Below are 22,921 nucleotides of genomic sequence, written 5' to 3'. Positions count from 1 at the left end.
ATGCTTAAAACCATAATTCCTTATTTGGCATGGTGTAAGACACAAGATTTTTTGTCCTTCCCCCTGAAAGTTTTCTCTAACTATGCAGTAGAAACACTTCTGCAACTTGAACTTGACACTTGTGTTAAGTATTGTTTATACTCTTGGTATATTGTATCTGGAATGATAGGTAAACTAGGTATCTCACAATTATGCTTTTCCCCAATGTGGAAGTATTTTCCTCTTTGTAGTATTGATTTTAGCACCTCATTTTAAAAGCACCTAAAATCAGAGTTTGAAAAGTTTTTAATTTGCTTATTTATTTTGTTTCTAAATCTTTATTTTTCAAATATCAACAATTAATGAAAGTATTGTCACTGTTGTAGGGAAAAATGAAGTAAAAAATTAAAATAATTAGTTATGGCAGGGGCCAGGTCTTAATTTTTCTAATCAGTTTCTTAGAATATGATAAATGGATCTTCTCCAAATTAAACAAACTCAGAAATATCTTTTTATTTTGGCTATTCTATTAATGTCAGTTTTCATAGTCTACAAATAATGGAAAGAGTTTTCCATATTTATTGATTTTGGTTTCTCATTAGTGTTTAATTTTTTCATAATTTCAGCCTAGAGATGCTGGACAAAGTTGAGCCTCCAACTATACCAGAAGGTTATGCCATGTCTGTGGCATTCCACTGTTTGCTAGACCTTGTTCGGGGAATCACTAGTATGATTGAAGGAGAGTTAGGAGAGGTTGAAACAGAATATCAGTCTACCACAGAAGGGGCTTCTTCACCAATGCATTCATCAGAACAGCAAGATTTACAGTCAACATCAGACCAAATGGATAAGGAAATAGGTGTGTATTACCATTCTGTATTTTTAATTATTATTTTGAAATTTACAGAGAACTGGCAAAAGTAGTTGAGTTTCCTTATCATTTACCCTTATTCCCCATTGTTAACACTTTACCATATTTACCTTACCATTCTATTTATGTACATGTCATTGTTTTTTCTGAACTATTTGAGAATAAGTTGTAGATATGATGCCTCATTGCCCCTTAATTACTTTGTGTGGATTTTCTAAAACTAAGTCTCCAACATACTATAGTACAACCACTATTAGAAATTAGGATCAATCCAATAATATCTAAACCCACAACTCATTCAGATTTTGTCAGTTACCCCTATAGTGTTCTTATGGTCCAGGTTTATCTGTTAAATTTAATCGCCATGTGTCTATGCTTTCCTTCAGTGTGGATCAAATTCCTTAGTTTTTCCTTGTTTTATATGACCTTGATACTTCTGAGGAACCAAGACAATTTGCTTTTGTCTTATGTTTCTTCACAATTATATTTAATTTATTCATTTGATGCAGAATTAGCATAGAAATGTTGCTGTGTTATATTTAGTGTGCCAGTGCATTAGAAAGCATACAGTGTCAATTTGTCTCATAATTGGAGATATTTACTTTTATCTATGACTAATATGTCAGCCAGATTTCCTTTGTGTAAAGTCACATATTTTTCTAATAAAATATATTATAAAAGTTCTTTCTTTTCTCCACCATTTGCTATTCTTAGAAATTTATACATTTATATTAATGTAGATTCATGGATTTTAATTTTATTTAGTGTAGATTCATGGATTTTGATTTTATTCAAAAGACTAAATCTATGACTATCATTATTTAGTTTCATGCTCAGACTGACCTGTTTGAAGCTAGCCCTTGTGTCTTTTTTTTTTTTGCCAGGGGGTTTGGGGGCGGGGTACCAGGGTCTGAACCCAAGGACATTTATTCTCTGAACCACATCCCTAGCCCTTTTTATTTTGAGACAGGGTTTCACTAGATTGTTTACAGCTTCTTTAAATTGCTGAGGCTGGCTTTGAACCTGCAATGCCCCTGCCTCAGTCTCGTGAGCCACTGGGATTACAGGCATGTGCCACCATGCCCAGCCCTGTGTCCTCTTTAATACGTGTCTCAAGTCTTTTGACCTTATCTGGGTACTTCCTCACTGTTTAATAAAATAAGATGTTAAGTATTTCTTATCCAGCCCCAATGTCAGTCAGTTTTCCAAGAAGTCTTGGAGAATAGTATTGAAACTATCACATGGCACTAGGGATGCTTCTTGCTACTTGGATAGGAAATACACACAAAACAACAACACATATCTCAATATTTCAAAAATGTCTGTCTTGCTCTATTAAATACTATGACATCATATTAATTTTTCTATTCCAGTTCAATACCACTGGGTTTATTTTTACCTTTCCATATTTGTAACTTCAGTCTCCCACTCTTGTTTGCTCAATGTATTTGCTTATTTGCATGATTTCCAATGTACGTAATCAGAATCCTGCCCAAGCCAGCTTATTATTATATAGCTCATCCTCATTCCCAGCTGGTCCTAGAGATTGAAAGTTTGGCTAATAGAGAAGATGTTAATATATTTTTTAATAAGGTATGAATCAGTTAACTCATGTATAGAAAGATCTTACAATAGATGTTTTCAAACAACTTAGTTTTAAGACTTTATAAAGTTTTAAGCCACTGTAGTATAGCTTTTAATTTTGTTTTTTGTTTGTTTGTTTGTTTGTTTATTTGTGGCACTGGGAATTGAACCCAGTGGCACTCTATCACTGAGCTATATCCCCAGCCCTTTTAATTTTTTAATTTTTATTTTGAGATAGTGTCTTACAAGGTTGCTTAGGCTGGCCTGGACCTTGTAATATTCTTGCTCAGCCTTTGGAGTAGCTAGGAGTCTTTATGTGTACAACCATGCCTGACCTAAAGTTTTATTTATTCGGGTATATTTTAAATACAAAAGATTCAGTATTCTAACAGTTGAGTTGATAAAATATTTGACTTATTGTCAATTAACATGGGAGATTTTAGAATTTGAATTGTCATTAAATATTATGACATCTATTATTGTCATTAAGTATTTTTTTTTTCCTTGAAGTTAGTAGAGCTGTTTGGGAAGAAATGGTGAATGCTTGCTGGTGTGGTCTTCTTGCTGCACTCTCACTCCTTCTTGATGCCAGGTATTAAGTCTTTGTAAGTTTTATATTAGATCATGAGAGTTAAACAAATATTAAAATGGTTTACTTGAATTTGAAGAATTTATTTACTAATATTAGTGTTTTATATAGAAAGAACATTATAACTTATTTTTATTTTTTGACTTTAGAAACATCTTTATTCACATTTCCACCCAGAGAACATTACTTCCAACATTGGTTCGTTTCAAACTCAAAGAAATGTACATGTATGATGATGTGAGAGGAAAAAAAAAGAAAGGCATCACACTAGACTGGGCAGAGAGAGGCGATGGGAGGGAAGGGGCGGGGAAGGGGGGATAGGAAGGGCAGCAGAATAAAATAGACACTAGTATTGCTGTATGTATATACGTGTCTATATAACTAATGTGATTCTGCAACCTGCACACTTGGAAAAATGGGAAACCATACCCCACTTGACTCAAATGTATGATATGTCAAGATCATTGTATTGTCATGAGCAACTAATAAAAAAAAAGAATCTGTACTTCTACTAATGTCGACCAATTTTGAAAAATAATCCATCTGGAAAAACTGTATTAGCTGTGAAAATGACATTTCAATATTTAGAGTGCAGTTGGCTTAAGAGGAAGATTCCCTCTGTGGCCACATGTAGGCTGTGCATTTTTCTAACAGTTCAGCCTTTCAGAACTTCTGAAATCCATTTAGTCTGGAAATTACTAGGGTCTAGTTCAATCAAAAAATAAGCCTGGGTTGCTAAAGGGTATATAGAAAGAACATTATAACTTATTTTTAATTGTTCATATCTTTGGAATACAGTGCGATAAAATATATGTATACAATGTGCAAGTGATCCTTATCATTTCTTCAAGAACATTATTCTTTTACAGCCATTGCTCTTCCTCATCCGGTCCCTGCCCTGCCCTCTACCACAATTGTCACAGTGTCAGTGTTTTAATAGAAAATACAATCCCAAATTATAGAAAATCTATTCATTTTAAGACATACTACTATTTTTACAATGATCATTGTCATATTTAATTTATTTGATTTATTTTTCTTTAGGATTGCAGAATTTTTGCTGATTTTAAAATGCTCCATGTTTTAAGTTAAATCTTTTCAGTTCTTGATAATTTTCTTCCATAATAAATGTGTGCATTGTACGTTGTATTTACCCAGTTTAAATTTTCAGATATTATGTTAATTGGTTAAAATTCCTTCTTAAGTATATTGATTTTTGATATTTTGGGTAGATTTTCTTAAGACTTTACTGAATACCTAATTTCAAGTCATATTTTATAATTCAATTTAAAATAAGTTAATCAGTTAAATAAAATACCTTATCTTTTCAGCACAGATGAAGCTGCCACTGAGAATATCTTAAAAGCTGAACTGACTATGGCTGCTCTTTGTGGAAGACTGGGCCTTGTAACTTCAAGAGATGCCTTTATAACTGCAATATGCAAAGGTTCCTTGCCTCCGCATTATGCCCTTACTGTATTGAACACCACCACAGCAGCTACACTTTCCAGTAAATGTAAGACTTAAGCTTGTACAACGTTCCCTCCATCTTGTTGGGTGATATAGAGAAATGATTGTAGAAATTCTGAGTTCACATCTCTGCTGTTCCACTTACTAACTGTGTGATCTTGGGGAAGTGATTGTCCCTGAGCTTCAGTTTTTTTCCATCTCTTTAATACAGTGGGAGTGGGAGAGGATAATAATATCTTTTTAAAACACAATCATGCAAACAAAATAAAACTATAAGTCTGTCAAAAATTTAACATAATATTGAAATAGTGGTTGATATTTTGTATTAAATGGAACTAGTAGAATGGTTAATGTTTATAACTACTTAGGTTAAGCTCACCTTCAAAAATTCATTTACATTGAATACTTTAAGAGCATGTATAGTATACATTAATGTGATAGTAAAGTTTTCAAACTAAAAATATATTGCTCTCTGACTTTAACTATACAAGTATACTACAAATAGATGTTTAAACTTAATTTGTTCTAATTCCATTTTGTTTATGAAGATAATAACCAGAGTTTTATAATTTTTTTACAATCGATACTGAAAACCACTTAATATTTGCTTAACTTATCTTGGTTTTTATACCCCATGAGTTTTCATAATGTTAGCACACTCATAATAGATATTATTGGTGTTTAAATAAGTGTCATGGTAGAACTTTATTTAATCAAATTAATATTTTAAAATATTCTGTTACTCTTATTGCAATATAAAAAGCATTTTTTTTTTTTTTTTTTTTTTTACTTATTTCGACTTTCCTTTGTATTATAGCATATTCTATTCAAGGCCAAAGTGTTATGATGATAAGTCCATCAAGTGAGTCTCACCAGCAGGTTGTGGCAGTGGGTCAACCTCTAGCAGTCCAGCCTCAAGGGACAGTAATGGTAATATATTTGTTTTTGTTGGTTACCAATTAATTATCAAGGAAACATGTTTTACCCCTTTTGCATTTGCCAAAATTTATTACTGTAGTTATTACTTTCTTTTACCTGGAGAGTATTTTTAGGAGAAACTGGTTAACTATTCAGTCACATTGTAATGAACATGACAACTTTTAGTCAGATTAATTTGTGTTTTGTAAAACTATTCAAACCTGTTTTCTTAATATTTCTGTGTTTTACTTTTAAAAAGTCTTTGAATGCATTAATGCTGCTTTTATAAACTTACACTTTTTAAGAATGCTTAACAGATCTTGCAGATATATCCTTTTTCAATATAGCTAACTTCCAAAAATATCCAGTGTATGAGAACTCTGCTTAACTTGGCACACTGTCATGGAGCTGTTCTTGGAACATCATGGCAACTTGTCTTGGCAACTCTTCAGGTATGTTCAAGTACTTGGGTCAGAGGTTAGCATATTATTACTTATAATTGCTAACAGTTAAACTAAGCATTATCTATTGGTGCTTCACGCAGACCTATGACAGAGTAAGCATGTAAAATGAGAAGTTACAAAGGAATAAATGACATAGCTCATATCATAGAATGTGGTAGAGTGCTTCTCATAATGGCCTAAGTTCTACTGCTTACACTTGGTGTAATTATTTTATAAGAATATTAATTATTGATTTTAATTTTATTTACTAGTAGTTACTACTGCCTTTAATTCTAATTATTAGAATTTTTATAGTTTTATAAGTGTATTTGCTTTGTTTTAATTTTTCAGCATCTTGTATGGATTCTGGGATTAAAGCCTAGTAGTGGTGGTGCCTTGAAACCTGGAAGAGCTGTAGAAGGACCTAGTACAGTAAGTTCTAGTCCTTCTTATCTAATTAGTGCTTCCAAAAATGTCATGTTATATTTAATTTAATATGCTTCTCTTAGGTTCTGACAACTGCAGTGATGACAGATTTACCAGTGATTTCCAATATACTTTCAAGATTGTTTGAAAGCTCGCAGTAAGAGTCAATTTTACATTTGATAGAAAAATATTTTACTAGCTATATATTTTAGATCAAAATATCTTATTTCTTCATTTTTATTTTAGGTATCTTGATGATGTATCATTACATCATTTAATAAATGCACTCTGTTCCTTATCTCTAGAAGCAATGGATATGGCCTATGGAAATAATAAGGTCTGATAATCTATCTTTCTATTCTAAATATAGTATTGCATTTACTCATATAAGATGTTATGATCTCAGTGTTTTGCTAGTAGGACCAATACTTAGTTTGTTAACAATAGACTGATTGATAGGTTTTTACCATTTTGGGTTATTATTTGTAGAAGGGGGAGTAAAGAAGACATGATTTGTGTTACTATTTATATGTCTAAATATGTTATATGACTTAAATTGTGCCCATTTTTCTTGTGCAGTGATTTTCTTTTTTCTTTCTTTTCTTCCTGTACCAGGGATTAAGCCCAGGGGTGCTTAACCACTGAGGCAAATCTCTATCCCTTTTTTATTTAGAGATAGGGTCTTTTATTTAGAGATAGAGTTCCTTAGTGCCTCATTAAGTTGCTCAGGCTGGCTTTGAACTCACAGCCCTCCTGCCTTAGCTTCCTGAGCGGCTGGGATTACAGGAGTGTGTTAACTGCACCTGGCTCAAGTAGTGAATATTTCTAAAAACTATTTTTATAAAGAATAATGCATCATAATTTTTATGAATAGATTTCCTAAAATGTCACAGTAATGCTTGTGATTAAAATTTTTGATCAGAATATTACAGTATTTAAATTAAGGAATACATGTCTTCATTTCTCATGCCTTCATTGGGATCTAAAGGTAGTGACTCTCCTAACTTTGAAATTAAACTTTGTGTTTACTGATTAAATTAATAGAACAGTACTTTTGAATATTGACATTCAGAAACATTTCTTTATATTCAAATTTTCATTTTGTTATACTTGGAAAGCGCAGGAAAATTTGGGCTTATTTATATCTTAGTAATATTTCAAATAAACTGTTTTCAGGCTGGGGATATATCTCAGTGGTAGAATGCTTGCCTGGTATGTGTGAGGTTCTGGGTTTGACCCTCAGAACCACACAAAAATAAAGTCCTTTCTATATTTTGAAATTAATGAATATAGTTTCACCATTTACAAATAGCATGAAGAAAACCCAGTAATTTATTTAACATATCTATATGTATGGTCCAAAAATATGTTGTCTCCTTAATCCTTAATTCTGTGTACTGTGGCTTGTTATCTTTGCTCATGTGACTCACTCTCTAAGAAGAAATTCTCATTAAAGCATAGGTTTATTTATTATAGCATATAGCTAGATAATTACATAAACATTTAGGTGTTTGGAAACATGTATTAAAATTTGCTCCAAATTCAGGCAAGGATACAAGTATAGTAAACTAATCAATTTATTGATATGTGAGTAATCCTCCACCTTTGAGATTCTTAACACAAAACTATAATATTTTGAAGAGTGCCGTAAAGAAAAACATGCAAACTTATAATTTCTTGGGAATTTATGTGTTCATGTAACAAACACTCTGCTGGATGATATAAAAGAAATGACACTCTGCTGGAAGATATAAAAGAAATAGGTTTCTACTTTTAAATAAGATATAAACTGCTTCACTCTAGTTAAATCACAGTTAATTTGGTGTGAGAGTCTAAGCAAATAGTATAGATATTGCTGGGCTTTGTGGCACATGCCTGCAATCCCAGTAGTTTGATAGGCTCAGGCAGGAGGATCACAGGTTCAAGACCAGCCTCACAAGGCTCTGAGCAACTTAGCGAGACCCTGTCTCAAAAATAAAAAATAAAAAAGGGCTGGGGATATGGTTCAGTGGTTCAGTGCTCCTGGGTTTAATCTCTGGTAATCCCTGCCCCCACCACCCTCCTGTCCCCCCCAAAATATATAGTGTAGATATTATTTGATGAAACTTATTTTAGGAATTCTTAATTCTTTATTACATGAGATACTTATATATCTATTAAAATGAGTTAAGTTAGCCAAAATAAACTAGTGTGATTGGAACTAGATAGTAAAGGAATGGTAGGATTTAGATTTAAAAAGGCAAGCCAGGCGTGGTATCGCACACCTGTAATCCCAGTGTCTTGGGAGGCTAAAGCAGGAGGATCTCAAGTTCAAAGCCAGCCTGAGCAATTTAGCAAGGACCTAGCAACTCAGTGAGACCCTGTCTCTAAATAAAATACAACAAAAGGGCTCAGTGGTTAAGTGCCCCTGAGTTCAATCCCCAGTACCCCACCCCACCAAAAAAAAAAAAACAAAAAAACAGATTATAAAAGGCAAATTCATGGAAATCAAAAGATAAAAATTTTACAAGAAATCATAACCAATGAGAGAAAAACAGGAGCTTTGGTGTTTAATAATTGTTGTTATCCTTGAAGAATACAATTTCAAGAGGGGCAGATGTGACTTTTAAGGAAGACTTAGAGGGAACAAATGTTGAAAACATGAATATACTGAGTAGTACTGAGATAATTTCTTATAAGAGTGGATTCACATCTCTCCATTTTAGGATTCAGTTTTATAAAGTGAAATGACAAATATGAAATGAAAATGAAAGCTTTATAAAAATATTCAAGTAATCTGCAAGGCCCTGGGTTCAATTCCCTAGCACAAAAAAGGGGGGGAAATTGAAGTATATATTATATTATAAATGTATTAAATACAGACTTTATAAAAACATTTTTAGATGGAGGTTATTAAAAGTTCATTAGTCAGTTGTGACTTCTATAAAAAGTATTATAAGTGTGATAAATATGCAGATATCAATATAAGTTAATTTTCTACATTGTTAAGAAAATAGATTTAACAATGTCATCTGTTTTGAGTGAGTTAAATGTAGGGATTTCTATTGTAGAGATTACTTTAAAGTGACCAACATCTTGGTTTTGGTCTTCATTTCAGGAATTTGCACTAATGTGTTATGGATGTAATTTATTGTAAGGTTTGTAAATTCTTTCTTAGAAGGTGAGGCTAATAAGTATGAAGCAAAGCATATTACCCAGCTCAGTGTAACAATAGAAGTATTAAAGCAGCTATTTTTCATTGAGTGTTTTCTGTATGCTCACCACTGACTTAATTCATTTAATCACTTTAAACAATTTTATGAGCTTCAGTGTTAGCCTTCTCTTCTTACAAATGAAAATAGAGAGCTTAAGTAACTTGCCTGAGATCATTTATTTAGTAAACAGTAGAGTTTGGATTTGAATTTATCTATTTCTCAACCCAAAGCTTTACTCTTGCTAGTGACTCTTAACTTTGGGTGTTTTCAAAGTCACCTATGGCGTTTTTAAAAAGTAAAAATGCCAACTACATTCTAGGGTTCTTGAGTAAACTTGTTTAGGTGTGAATCCTAGGCATCTTTGTGTTCTTTTAAATGCTATACAGGATTCCTGTGTATATTCTGGCTAAAATAAGGAGAAAGGGGAAGAAGTAATACTAGACATCATTTGAGAGGGATTTCTTATGTGTCGTGTACTTTGTGATATGAGGTAGTTTCTATACTATTATTATCTCCATGTTACTGATTAAAAAGTTCAGTAGAGATAGCAATTTACCTAAGGTTACATAGCTGTTAAGTGGCAGAATCAAGATGAAATCCCAGACAGTTAAAACTTCATAGATGTCACTCACAACCACAATACCATATTTTCTCTAGAATCATTAATTTTTCTGCCATCAAAATTTGTATACACCTCCACATTAGCACAGGCAGGAAGGGTCTTAAAACCTTAATGTACTTAATTCACTGATTTCTACTAAGAAAGATACTATTAAGCATTTCCGTATTGGATATTGTCAGTACTATAAAAATGTTAGAAATATATAATAAAAAAATCTTTAAATTTGTAGATGTTTAAATGAAGTACTCTTATTGTTAGCCATCCTCTAGGTTAAGTATAACTTTTGGACTTTCCCCTTTCCCTGTAAAAGCGGTTTCAATCAAATAATCTAATTAGGATCTATTCTGAATAGTTAAGAATATCTTGACAGAAAGGCTTGTTTTGTGACAATAGGTTTTGTTATATTTATTAAGTAACTTTATATATGCTAATTAATGATACTCATGCTCTTTAGAGTATTCTGTTTTTATTTACAGTTCATGTACTCAGAATTCTCCTTATAATATTAAAATGCAATATGTTTTCTCCCTAGGAACCATCTCTGTTTGCTGTTGCCAAATTGTTAGAAACTGGTCTAGTTAACATGCACCGAATAGAAATTTTATGGAGACCTCTCACTGGTCATCTACTTGAGGTAAACTCTTTCTTAAATATTATATTTTATTTTTTTTTATTAATAAAGACATCCACATTGAGCCAGTAGTTCCAGATAACCAAAGTATTAACTTTCCTTGCCCCTTTCCTGTGCATTTACATCTGTGTATTTTATCAAGGACTAATGTTGTGTAGTGATTGGTTTGGTGAGGGAGTAGATTGCTTTTATTGGCTGAAAATGGGTGAAATTTTTAAATTGATAAATATCAGAGAAATCAGCTGTCAGCTTATTGTACAGTCTCATGATCCATTAGGCCAGTTGGAGCTGAGAGTTAGTAGTAAACACTGTTCATTTACAGATTTTTGCTACAATTATGAGATAACCTATTAGGGGAAAATCTATTTGGTATTTTTAACCATAGATAGTGCCAGGGGATTTTATCGAATTTACATTATCTTGCATTCAGTTTGAGGGTACTCTTAATAATTAGTTGCTGCTTAATAGCCAGCTTCTTGTGTTAGTACATGTGTCTATATACAATTCAGGTTTGTGTTATCGAGGTCATTTGATATTATTTTAGAAACCTGAGAAAGTTATTATTAGAAAAACTGACATACAGAAGGTTTTCTCTTTATTTTTTCAGAATTATTTTTAAGAATAAGTAAAGGATATGAGCTGATTTCTTCATGATTGGATCATCTCATCAAATGGGAACAGATAAAATTTTTAAAATGTATCACAGTCTTTGATTGTGAACTTAATTAAGAACTTAGCATTGGGATTAGAGATGTAGTTCAGTATTAGAGAACTTGCAGGGACCTGGGTATAATCTCCAGCACTGAAAAGAAAAAAAGAAAGAAAACCTTAGTATTTCAGCTTGCCGCTTTTGTTTGCTCTGATGATGTGTCCTTTACTATTATGAAATCCTTTCTTTTCTGTGACTTGTTTTAGTTTCAGCTTTTTTCTTTTGTCTTCTCTTTGTTGCTTCCTCTTGCCCTCATTCAGAAGGTAAGCTTACTGACATTTTTGATGTAAGTTTTCTTCCAATCCTTACTTGATGTAATTTTTAAAAGATGAAAAGAAAATGTAATATTTTAATTTTTCTTTGCTCAACTGATTCATAGTTATGTACACAAATTAAATATTTGATTTTTCAACATATGTACCTTCAGGTCTGCCAGCATCCAAACTCTCGAATGAGAGAATGGGGAGCAGAAGCTTTAACTTCACTTATTAAAGCAGGATTAACATTTAACCATGAGCCTCCACTTTCACAGAACCAGGTAAAAAAGAATACTTAATATGAAATTATCCTTTTCTATATGTAGTTTTTCAAGTAGATAATATTCTAATAGAGGGTTTTTAGAAATGTTTTATTTTATATTTAGGCTATTGATGTCTTATTAAAGGTAAGAGATTCTTGGTCTTCATGAAAAAATTTTAAACACTTCATGAATGACACTGAATTAAGTTAATAAATTACATAGATTGGTCTTCTAGTTTACAGGTTTTACTCTTCATGAAGTGCTAAGGCTTCATTTTAGAGCTTTGACCTTTTTGGTCCTTACATCTCTGACTTTTTCCTTTTGCTATACTACATGGAGAGAAAACAAATGGCAGAAGAAATATGCACAATAAAATAGATTTTCATTTTTAAAATTTTAAGTTATTTTTTACTTTTAGAGTATATTTAAAATATTCATCATTTTGATACTCTTTATCATTCACATATATCTTACACAGTTGTTTCAGTCAGCTTTTTTGCTGCTGTGACTAAAGGCCTGACCAGCACAATTGTAGAGGAGGAAAGGTTATTCAGGGGCTCACAGTTTCAGAGGTCTCCATACATAGACAGCAGGCTCCATTTCTTGGGGCTTGAGGTGAAGCTGAACATCATGGCAGAGTGTGTGGTAAAGGGGAGCAGTTCACATGGTGATCAGGAAACAGAGAAAGAGGTCTCCTATTGTCATATACAAATATATACCCCAAAGCCATATCCCCAATGAAGCACTTCCTCCAGCAACATCCCACCTGCCTCCAGTTTCCACCCGGTTAATCCCATCAGGGATTAATTAACTGATTAAATTGACGTACAACCCAATCACTTCTTCAAACCTTCTTGCGTTGTCTCACACATGTGCTTTTGGGGGATACCACGTCTGAACCATAGCAACAGTTTTTAAAAGTCCACCAAAGTTTTACTGCTTCAGGACTGAGTAGGAATGAAGCATTTAATAAATATTCTCATTGCCCCCACATCTATTGTATTCCAGTTCTACAAATTTACTCAACATGTAATTATTCAGCGTAGCTCTTGGAACAGAGTAGTCAACAAGACAGAAAAGATACATATTCTTTTACATCTTACATGTTAGTGATTTTATATATTTTTCTACATTTTGAATTTTTTTAAAAAAATAGTTGTGTAACTTCTCCAGTATTTTCAATGTTCACCTTAATACTTGATGTATAGTTAGAGCTTAATAAATTATTTGTTCAGTCAGTAACCAAATAAAGAACTCTTAAAGAAAAGAAAAACATGAAAAAAAAAAATGAAGCAAGTGCTTTCAGATACTGAAGAGGATAGAGTCAAGTGCTCTTGTTTACTCTGCAACAAATTTCATGGTTTTATGTCATCTTTGTTAGAATTTGCCATACTTATTCATTTTCTAAACATTTTATTCCTTTTATTCCATCACACTTAGGAATTTTAAATTTGAATACATGTAGTAGTATAATAATAAAGAATATTAAAGGTGATTTTAGTAATTGGTAATTGTTTTCTACTCTTCAAATACTGCTAGAGATATATGTTCTTTAATGAAATTGATTTTTATATGGTTCTATATTTATTATCTTTCAAAGTAAGATACCTACCCTTTTATCTTGAAATATAACATCTTAAAAACTTGGCTTTTTTTCCTCATTAAAAATATAAATGACAAATCTCTAATGAATACTGTTAGAGAAGTCATATTCAATGTTTATTTTAGTAGAAAAAAATTCTGCTTACCTTGGTAGTCTAGAGTGATGGTGAATTTAACAAGCAGTGAAAGCAACAAGCTGGGTGCTGTGGTGCATGCCTATATAGATCCAACACTCAGGAGGCTAAGGTGGAAGTATCAATTGATCCCAGAAGTTCAAGACCAGCCTGGGCAACAAGTCAGATGTTGTCTTAAAAGAAAAGAAAAAATAAATAAAGATAAGAAAAAGGGAACAACAAAGAATTCCTCTCTTTTTAAATTTCTCTTCCTAATGAGTTTCTTGTCTGCTTTTCAGAGACTGCAATTGCTTTTATTGAATCCATTAAAGGAGATGTCCAATATTAACCATCCAGATATACGACTGAAGCAATTAGAATGTGTGTTGCAGATTCTGCAGAGTCAGGGAGACAGTCTAGGACCTGGTTGGCCATTGGTTCTTGGAGTCATGGGAGCAATCAGAAATGATCAAGGGTAAGTTTTTGAAATTAATATCCCCAAAATAATACAAGTAGAAGGGGAATCCATCCTAAAAATCATGCAGTATAGTAATTTTTTATGCATGTCCTTTCTGTATAAATCCAAGACCCATAATAGTTTTTCTTAAACTACCCCCAAGTGGCTATAGGGAATTTTTAGGTATTATTACCATTGTTTTAAAAGGATGGGAATATTGCTGTTTGACCTTTATATTAGAATACAAGGTTCTTATTTACAATAAGATAAACAAACCAATTTAAAAATTTTTATAATACACCCAAAGATTAGACTTTTTATAAGATTTGGATTTGTTAAAACAAATATTTGATAAGATACAAAATAACCTTTAGGAGTGTGACTTCACTGTGTGTATGAGGAAATCTAAGAAATTGCTTTAAAATAACTTGCATTTATTTATTAAACACTTATTCTGTGTATTTCAGATATTGTGCTTACTAGTTATTCTGAGTATACAGATAAATAGCTCGGGCTTTAAAATAGAATCCAAGGAAGTAAGTAATTTGTTATGCCATGAAATTATTAAGGCTCTAGGTGGAAGGGGACAAAGCAAAAATTATAAAAAGATGCAGATGTCATAGATACCACCATGACAGCAGCAAGAGGTTAAGGTGGGAAACAAGAAAGTCTACAAATGCTCTCTAAGAATAAGAGGAGATAGATTTGAGTTATTTAACCAATTAACTCTAGGTATATGGAGGCATGAAAATCAGGCATGATTCTCAAATTTCTGACTTAGGCAATTAGGTTAGTGGATGATGGTATCATTAACTATATAGGGAATACAGAAAGAAGAGCAAATTTGAAGTCGATGTATGATCTTATTTAATTTAGGGTAGAACTCCAGTGGAGAGATTTAGCAGACACTGGATAGATATATTTGTATATAATTCTGCAATAGGACTCATAGTATCTTATTTTATAATAAGTATAGGAGTTTTAGCTGATTGAGATACTTGAAAATATTAAGAAAAACTAAATGTTCTTAAACGTTCATAGTAGTAAATTTTCTTTTTTTTTAAATATTTATTTTTTTGGTTAGACACGATACCTTAATTTTGTTGATTTATTTTTATGTGATGTTGAGGATCGAACACAGGGCCTTGCACATGCTAGGCGAGTGCTCTACCACTGAACCATAACCCCAGCCCAGTAAATTTTCTTAAATGCTATAAAATATTGAGGTAATTAGGCATAATGGTGCACACCTGTAACCCCAGCAACTAGGAAGACTAAGGCAGAGGGTAATAGGTTCCAGACCAGCCTGTACAACTAAGTGAGACCCTATCAAAATAAAAAATAAAAAGGGCTGGGGATGCAGTTCAGTGTTAGTGTGCTTCTGGGCTTAATCCCAAGTACTACACCTCCCTCCCCCCAAATAAAAGAGGCAAAGGGAGATCAGCTTAGATCAAGTTGAAGTTATTTTTCTCAGTGTATATAATAGGACATTATAAAAGTGAAATGAATTAATATGTGGAAAATGTTTAAAAAGTACATGACATACTAATAAAAGGTAGTTATTATAACCATCCTTTTCATTATTTACCATCAGAATTTTTCTTCAAAACCAAATTCTTTTTATTTTTTTTATTTGAAATTCAAAATTCACTCTTCTTGCAGTTTACATTCATAGAATTTTATATTCCTTTGAAGATTTAAAGAAGATAATTGAATATTTATAAAAGAATGAAGAACATATTTTCGTTTATTGAGCAAATTATGGTTATTAACATGTGCACGGCATTGTGTAAGATATTGGGGATACAATGGAGAGAAAAGTAGCTATGCCAATTTACCATTCTTATTCATTGTCCAAATTTTCTTTTGGTTACTTGATGTAAAGTACAAATAGAAATAATACATTGCTAATACTCATTTTCATATCCTTTTTCTTAATCTGCTAATTTTATTTCTTACTATCTCTGAGGTTCTTTATTATTAGTTGTATATTTTAAAGAAAGTATATCATTTTTACACTTATAAATATTGAAGTACTATATGATCTATATTAGGGAGGGTTTTCTTGTTAAAATTGTAAAATAAAATTTTGCTTGTTCAAATTATTGTAAGGTATATGCTTTTACACATTTCTTTTAAATGCATCAATATACATTTCTTTTGTGTTTTCAGAGAATCCTTGATACGAACCGCATTCCAGTGTCTTCAATTAGTTGTGACAGATTTTCTACCAACAATGCCTTGTACTTGCTTACAGATAGTTGTAGATGTTGCAGGTAGCTTTGGACTTCATAACCAAGAATTAAATATTAGTTTAACTTCAATAGGTTTATTGGTAAGTATCATTGCCTTTCTTACGATAGTATAACTTAGAAATTACTGTTATACATTTGGAAGTGAATGCCAAACAAGTATGGTTTTGGCTCTAAGAAAATTATTTGAATGACTGGAATATCAAATATATCTTCCATGAAGAATTAAATAACATAAGAAATAATTCATAATAGCAGAATATTTGGAGAACTTTTGATATATTGAAGATTGACTTTTATAAGGTTTGTTGTGAGATGATGTAGTAAACAAATTATATATACATAAGGAAAACCATTAGTTAATTTTAATGTGAAAGTTTACTGATTTTAAATATACTTTAATAACATTTTCTTGGACTATTCATTTGTAAGTAAAGCTTCAATAGAATTCTGTACCATTTACATAGTCCTGTCTAGGAGACAAGAAATCATAGGAGAAGACCCTGGGCTCTGGGGGATATATATAAAATATGAATTATATTTGACTCTTATTCTTGAGTTATAGACCTCTGAGCCTCATTTTACACATTTTGAAAAAAGAAATAATAAAATCTAAGTTAGGATATTGTCAACATTATATGAAGTCAACATGAAAGGAGCTATATATTTAAGACAATTGTTTAGAGTTTTAAAAATACATATTATAATGCAGACGGTTTATAAAGTTGAACTTAAATTTCCCTCACAAGCCAGGCAAGGTGGCACATGCTGTAATCCCAGTGGCTCAAGAGGCTAAGACAGGAGGATAGTGAGTTCAAAGCCCTCAGCAACTTAGTGAAGCCCTGTCTCAAAATTGAAAATAAAAAACAGGTTGGGGATGTGGCTCAGTGGCTGGGCATTCCTGAGTTCAGTCCCTGGTACCTCAAATAAATAGATAAATAAATAATTCCCTCACAAGCTAGATAAGTTAGTAGTTTACTCTTAAAAATATAATTATGTGGGGCTGGGATTGTGGCTCAGCGGTAGAATGTTTGCCTAGCATGTGTGAAGTGCTGGGTTCCGTCTTCAGCACCACATAAAAATAAATAAAATAAAAGTATTGTGTCCAACTACAACTAAAAAAATATTAAAAATATAATTATGTAAAAAAAAAAAGCATGTTATATATAAAATTGCTTCCCACAAGTGGTTGGTTAGTTCATTGTTATTTACTGCAGGTGTCACGTCTTTTATTTTACATTTATGTTTACAGTATTGGATCCCCTACATTTTTATCAATGGCATAAATTATCATTAATTCTCTTATTATATTTTGGTTGAGAATAAAGTTATAGGCATGCTTGAAGATAGTAATTGTTCTTTTTTTGTATGTAAATTATAAATAAAAACTGGGCATGGTGTCATATACTTATAATCCCAACTACTTGGGAGGCTGAAGAAGGATTGCAAGTTTGAAGCCAGCGTCTGCAATTTAGGGAGACCTGTCCCAACAAACCAAAAAGGTTTAGGGATGTAGTTCATTGGTAGAGTACCACTGGGTTCAATCCCCAGTACTGCAAGTAAAGGAAGAGAGAGAGGAAGGAAGGAAGGAAGGAAGGAAGGGAGGGAGGGAGGGAGGGAGGGAAGGAAGACTATACAGTTATTGTGTAATGATATTAAGGCATTGTTAGTAATTTAACTATGATAGTAATGGTATTATTGGTTATGTTTTAGCAATTGTTTTATCAAGGTGTATATTAATACATTGAAGTACCTTATATTCTCCTTGTTTTCTGCATGTACTTTAACTTTTTCACAAAAAAAAAAAAAAAAAAAAAGTTTAAAAAAAAACTTTTAAAAAAAAACATTTAAAAAAAAAAAGGTCAGGGGAGCAGGATAGTGCTAGAGAAGATGGATTGTTCTCCTGGAATCCGAAACATGATAGAGGAAGTAAAGATGTTTCCATTGAATTTATTCTATGAGAAAGGAGATTTATGAAGTAATTTTTTAAATGTTTTACTATGAAAAGTGAAACAACCACATTACTTATTAACTTATGTGTTTAAAACAAAATCTGTGAATAAAGTGATATTTTTCTGCTTTTTTCCTTAGTGGAATATTTCAGATTATTTTTTCCAAAGAGGAGAAATTATTGAAAAAGAATTAAATAAAGAAGAGGCAGCACAGCAAAAGCAGGCAGAAGAGAAAGGAGTGATTTTAAATCGGCCGTTCCACCCTGCGCCACCATTTGATTGCTTATGGTTATGTCTTTATGCAAAATTGGGTGAATTGTGTGTGGACCCCCGTCCTGCTGTCAGAAAGAGTGCAGGGCAGACTCTGTTTTCTACAATTGGTGCACATGGAACTTTATTACAGCATTCAACCTGGCACACCGTTATTTGGAAGGTACTATAAAGTAGCTTGGGCTTTCAGCTTTTAGTTGAGACATGCTTTTATAGTGTATTTGTTTTTTTCAGTTAAACTTGTTTCTTTTTATTTTTTAAAGAGTTTCCATGCATTTGTATATTTGACAAGACAAAAAAAAATGTCATATTTTAAAATTATACCTCCCACAGAAAAAGTTAAATATTAAAAGTTCCATTTCTGTTGTTCATCTCTTATTTTTTGTCTCATGTTCTATCTGTGCTTTTCTTTTTTTTCACTCCTTTGTTTTCCAAAAGGTAAAACAAGGATTTGTGAAACCAACAATACCTTATAATAGAGTTGAAACCTTATAATAGACCCCAAAATATTTTCTTAAAAATTAATAATATATTTTCTTTAGTTAAAAAGAATTAAAACCATCTTTCCATCCTTATTGTTTAAATTTTTATTTATTAAAAATAATTAAAAATTAAAGTTAAAAATAATTTAACTGAAAAGTAAAAATTTTATGTTAATGGTAAAAGCCCTGTTTGCTTCTGTCTTCTGTTTCACCTCTGTCTCTTGGCTCCTCCTCAGATCCCAAACATGCTTAAGTCCCTCTTTTCTTTTTTTAACCTTAGTTTTATTTATTTATTTATTTTTCTGTGGTACTGAGGATCAAATCCAGTGCCTCACACCTGCTAGGGAAGTGTTCTACCACTAAACTACAACCTTAGCCCAAAGTCCCTCTTTTTTTTTTAATGAACATTTTTTCTAATTCTTGTTTTGCTTTTAAATAGCTTCTGCTTCTTTTTTTCCTCCCCAGATACATTCTACCTCTCTGAGTGCTATTCCCAGCCCTTTTTAGGTTTTGTTTTCAGGGAGTTTTACTAAATTATCCATGCTGGTCTCAAACTTGTAAACCTTCCGCCTCATCCTCCCAATCAGATAGTCCCAGCTAAGTAGCTTCATTTTTAATATTTTTGTTGCCTAAGTTGCAATGATTTTTTTCTTCCTCACTTCCCCATTCCCTTGTTCCTTGTAATTTGATTTCCAAATTATTCTACTTCAGGGTAAGGTCTCTTAAACATTAGAGTGCGATAGAGTCATTTAGCGGATTTGTTTAAGGTTTCTAGCTCCACCCTAGAATTGACCTCCATTATTTCAGATTTTTTGGCCTGGAGTGGAAAATTCAGGAAAATTCACATTTCAGTTAAGCTTCTGGGTGACGCTGATGCTGCTGGTTCCAAAACCATACTTTGAGAACCACAGAAATCATTCATAGACTATAGATGGTCTTCTGTTTCCCAAGTCCTTTGGCCTATACCCAGTGCTAGTCCTATTTATTTTTTGTTAGCATTTAATGTTATTATCTTCTTGAAATTTTCTTTCTTTATCTTTTGTTTCACAGCATGTATATATTTCTCTATTTATTTTTAATTTTGTTTTTCATTGTGCTTATTCCTAAGTGCAAATATTCCCCAAATTATAATTAATTCTTGCTTGTTGATTTCTTTCTTTCTTTTTTTTCTTTCTAGCACCCTTAGCTAGTCCTAGAGCTTCAGTTGTAACCTCAATTTGGATATCTTCCATAAATATATTTTTTGCCTGGAACCTTCTCCTTAACCTTTGTTGTTTTTGTTGTTTTAACATTATCTCCATGGATGTCCCATTGATAACAAGTCTTACATGATGTTCTGTTTAGTTTATTTTAATGTTTTATATTTCATGACCTTAAATATGACTTGAAAATATATGGTTACTTTAATTGGTCAGTTTCATCTAATATGGGGATTAATAAGACTGTCAGAGGGCTGGGGATATAGCTCAGTTGGTACAGTGCTTGCCTCGCATACAGGAGGCTCTGGGTTCACCCCCCAATACCACCAAAAAAAAAAAAAAAAGAATAAGACTGTAAGGTATAAATATTTTTTATACAGCTTCTGGTTTTCTACACTGTTACTTAAGTATCAATATTTTTGTATGACATTTTTATAAATATTTAGGTTCTCTTTCATCTACTGGACCGAGTTCGAGAGTCTTCTACAACTGCAGACAAAGAAAAGATTGAATCTGGAGGTGGCAATATTCTCATTCATCATTCAAGAGATACAGCAGAGAAGCAGTGGGCTGAGACATGGGTATTAACATTGGCTGGAGTAGCAAGAATTTTCAATACCAGAAGATATTTACTGCAACCATTAGGTGTATATATATATTTTTTTATTTTCTTTTATGGTTATACTAGTAATTTATATTAAAGGCAATTTGGAATATATAGAAGATTCTTTTAGAACTCATAGATACTACCACCCAAGCACAATCAATCTTAATTTGCGGTCTTTGTGTTTATGTGTGTACACATGCACATTTTCATTCATTTCATTGAGAAAAAAAATTTTTTTCTTGGTTCTGGGAATTAAACCCAAGGATACTCTACCACTGGGCTACATCCCAAGCCTTTTACCTTTTATATTTGACACAGGGTTTCATTAAGTTACCATGGCTAACTTCAAATTTATGATCCTCCTACCTCAGCCTCTTGAGTCTCTGGGATTATAGGCAGGTGCTACTGAGCCTGGCCAAGAAAATATTTAATATGTATCTACCAGGGGCTAGTCTTTAGAAATATAATGATGAGCAAAATACACACTGTCCTGGGAATGAGGGAGGCACCATAACTATATCAGGCAATGCAAAAATCACTATAATAATAGATGCTACCAAGGAATGTTGTGCATTATGAACTTAGAATAGGTATTTGACTTAGCCAGTGAGATTTAGATAGATTTCCCTGAAAAAGCACTATATTACCCGAGATCTGAAGGTTAAATAGGAGTTAATGAGACATGAAGTGAAGAGAGGCTTATAGGAAGAGAAAAATTGAGGAGAGAGAATGGTGATGACCCTATCATGTTTGAAGGTTTGGAATGAAGAGAGAGAAAAGTGTGATTCCCAATGGGGTTATAGAGGTAGGGAGAGGCTAGACTGTGTAAAATGTGCTCAGAAGTTAGGACTAAATCCTAAAAACAAGGAAAAAATCCACTGCAAGGTTTTAATCGATGAGCAGATGTGTAGTGACATGCACATATGCGTAGTTCAAAAAAGACTACCTTGAATAATGTGTATAGAATGAAATGGAGCAAAGAAGGATGATGGGATACTGTTTGTCTGGTTAGGAAGCTTTTGGTGATACAGATCAGTGGTTCTCAGACAAGACCAATTTTTTGCTCCATAGTACATTTGGCAATTCTGGAAATAATTTTGGTTATTAGAACTGGGAAGAAATGGGTGCTACTGCCATCTGATAGGGGCAAGGGATAATGATACATAGCCTATAATGCACAAGGTTACCCTGCACAAGAAAAATTTTTTAACTAAAAATGTCAGTGATACTGAGATTGAGAAATGCAGGAGGTAGTAGAGAAAAATGAACAGAGATACTTTTGTACATAGTTGTGACCATACTATTTTATTTCCTTTAGTATTTAGGTACAGTTATATACATATATTTTATTTCATTTATTATTTTATGATTAACTTTTTAACCTCCTATGTTAAAAGATAAACAGTATACTTACTCTTCCCAAAGTTATTTTTCTTTTAAACATGGTGTCATTTTTTAAAATACCTTTATTTATTTATTTTTATATGGTGCTGTGGGTCGAACCCAGTGCCTCAAACATGCTAGGCAAGGGCTCTTCCAATGGGCCACAACCCCAGCCCCAAAGTTATTTATTTATTTATTTATTTAAAGGAGAAGCACAGAGAACTCCTGTCCCAGAGGCTGTGATTCTGCCCATCAAGGGGAGCAGGAGGCTTTTTTTTTTTTTTGAGAGAGAGAGAACTTTAATATTTATTTTTTAGTTTTCGGCGGACACAACATCTTTGTTTGTATGTGGTGCTGAGGATCGAACCCGGGCCGCACGCATGCCAGGCGAGCACGCTACTGCTTGAGCCACATCCCCAGCCCCCCAAAGTTATTTTTTAAATCCTTTATAAGCACTTCTTTTTTCAGAAGCAAATAATTTATAGTATCTGTTCCATCTTGCACTTTGGGGCTTCAAATATATTTTTTAAATCTTATTTTTTTTCTTTTCATTGTGAAATTTAGAAATAGTGAAATGTACAAATATTGTGTATTTGCTTTGTCTTGATTAGCCATCACTTCTAGCATCTCTATATTTTTTAGAGAGAG

The 22,921-nt window shown here is 32.5% G+C and overlaps 1 protein-coding gene across 3 annotated transcripts in view; it reads left to right on the top strand.

Moving 5' to 3' along the window:
* Positions 1-22,921, top strand: part of Mon2 (MON2 homolog, regulator of endosome-to-Golgi trafficking) — a 104,583-nt gene that overhangs the window by 44,745 nt on the left and 36,917 nt on the right. For all 3 annotated transcript variants that reach the window (XM_027925798.2, XM_027925790.2, XM_071609706.1), the window contains 14 exons: positions 606-838; positions 2,945-3,026; positions 4,355-4,539; positions 5,311-5,423; positions 5,759-5,863; positions 6,206-6,286; positions 6,364-6,437; positions 6,527-6,617; positions 10,629-10,730; positions 11,864-11,974; positions 13,971-14,146; positions 16,301-16,463; positions 18,472-18,765; positions 20,730-20,928. In XM_027925798.2, the coding sequence (XP_027781599.1) occupies positions 606-838; positions 2,945-3,026; positions 4,355-4,539; positions 5,311-5,423; positions 5,759-5,863; positions 6,206-6,286; positions 6,364-6,437; positions 6,527-6,617; positions 10,629-10,730; positions 11,864-11,974; positions 13,971-14,146; positions 16,301-16,463; positions 18,472-18,765; positions 20,730-20,928 (2,009 nt within the window). The remainder of the gene's footprint in view (positions 1-605; positions 839-2,944; positions 3,027-4,354; positions 4,540-5,310; positions 5,424-5,758; positions 5,864-6,205; positions 6,287-6,363; positions 6,438-6,526; positions 6,618-10,628; positions 10,731-11,863; positions 11,975-13,970; positions 14,147-16,300; positions 16,464-18,471; positions 18,766-20,729; positions 20,929-22,921) is intronic.

This window comes from Marmota flaviventris, chromosome 3 (assembly GCF_047511675.1).
Source record: "Marmota flaviventris isolate mMarFla1 chromosome 3, mMarFla1.hap1, whole genome shotgun sequence".
In the NCBI taxonomy this organism is placed as follows: Eukaryota; Metazoa; Chordata; class Mammalia; order Rodentia; family Sciuridae; genus Marmota; species Marmota flaviventris.
Note: the sequence above shows the minus strand (reverse complement) of the source record. Positions and strands in the feature narration are given on the sequence as shown.